Below are 1,626 nucleotides of genomic sequence, written 5' to 3'. Positions count from 1 at the left end.
AATACAGAAGCACAAACTTTTTGCAACCAATTTTAGGTACAATATGATGAAAATATTTCTAGAAATAAGGACTCTTAAACAATAAACACAAAACTGAGAGAAATAGGCTTGTAAGGCTTGCTTTAGATAGCACCACAAAATGAGAAAATATGTAGGAAATGTTATGTCATGAAATCATCCTCCAAAACACAAGTTCAACCTTACACCATAGTGTTCTCATTGACAAAAGTTAGAGATAGAGAGGTTCAAACACCTGAAGTAGCCTTCAACCTCTCTTTCATAATAATATTTGCTATGTCTTGGCTTGATTCATCCACACCCTCCGGCAGTAGGTCAAGAGCTAGAGCACCAATGGGAGGAACCTCTTGAGCACTTGTAGGTGGGTTGGCGCTCTCATGGGCTCTCCAACATGCCGCTTCAATCTCTCTTTGCTCTTGACTATTGCACACCACTGCAATAGTCTTCATGTGATGTTCCAATGCGAGCGTTGATGCAACACCACATGAGAATATATCACATACAACCTCATGTGCATCATTGAATGCCTTGATTGTAGCCTTGATGACCTTCTTTTTCTTTCTAAATATGGCCTTTGCAATAGTTTTTTCTTCTTCAAGCTCTCCATCCTTTCCTTCTTTGTCAATGGCTTCAATCGATTCATTATCCAAAATGCATGGCTTGTTGGAATTTCCAACATATCGATCTAGATTGATGAAGCTTTTCTCCATGGTCACAAGTGTCAACACAACAAATGAATCCATGGCCCCAAAAGCAAGACTCTTGGCCATTGGTAGGAAGTCAACACTTCCAACTTGCATATGGTACTTGCATGAAAGATTCTCAAGGGCCTCCTCCATAGCTGCCATTTGTTTGCGGTTGAGAAATGAACAAAATGAATTGCTTAGGCTCACATGTCATTTTTAACAATGTGAAGACCACCTTTCCAAACATGATAGAATCCCATGTCATGCCCCCAGCTCCATGTGCCGCTTCTAGGACAACCACACCAATGGTAATAAGATCTTTATACACATTGTATATAAGATCGAATGCCTCAAGGTTGCACCCCACAATATATACTTGCCAAGGTAAGCTAGTAGAAGAATGAAGAGGATCTTGCTTCTTCACAATAAGAAAGTTCACAATGTCTTTTGCACCATTTGGCAATGGTCCTGCATCAGCCCCACGTGTGAGCTTTTTTGACACCCAATCACTGCAAACACCTAAAATCTTTGTGTATACATCGTTGGTGATGTCGTATTCAGCAACAAGATCTTCCCAACTCTTCATCATACTATTGCTAGCATGAGTTGAGGCATTGAAGAGAGAAACTAGCTCCTCATGGAGCACCCTATCTTGCTTGATTTGCTTTGCCCTTGTCTCCATGTCAACAACATCCTCTTTGTCCCATTTGTTTCTAAGAAAGACGATGTGTCCATCATTAACTTCCTTTTGTAATGTGAGGATGTCCCTATCCTTTAGACCCATAAGGCAACGAAAAGTTGCGGGAGAAGGCTGCCTTCCCTTCTTTGTGGTGGTATCCTCTTGAGATGAAAGCTCCCCCTTTGAGTATCTCTTCATGATGGTAATCCAACCATCAAATATCTCTTGTGTGCTCACTATCAT

General features: G+C 40.9%; 1 protein-coding gene across 1 annotated transcript; it reads right to left on the bottom strand.

The window, feature by feature from the left end:
• Window positions 1-245: 245 nt before the first annotated feature.
• On the bottom strand, window positions 246-866 carry LOC147613659 (uncharacterized). Its single transcript, XM_086781296.1, has one exon. It carries the CDS (start codon window positions 864-866, stop codon window positions 246-248), a length of 621 nt encoding a protein of 206 aa, XP_086637422.1.
• Between the last annotated feature and the right edge of the window lie 760 nt (window positions 867-1,626).

The sequence above is a fragment of the Cibotium barometz genome, chromosome 43, assembly GCF_041138505.1.
Source record: "Cibotium barometz isolate CiBa-2024 chromosome 43, ASM4113850v1, whole genome shotgun sequence".
Classification (NCBI taxonomy): Eukaryota; Viridiplantae; Streptophyta; class Polypodiopsida; order Cyatheales; family Cibotiaceae; genus Cibotium; species Cibotium barometz.
The sequence above is the reverse complement of the archived record's forward strand: the minus strand, read 5'-3'. Positions and strand labels throughout refer to the sequence as shown.

What these genes read in the sequence shown, in the direction of transcription:
- LOC147613659 (XM_086781296.1), bottom strand. Translation starts at nt 866, where the DNA reads ATGGCAGCTATGGAGGAGGCCCTTGAGAATCTTTCATGCAAGTACCAT.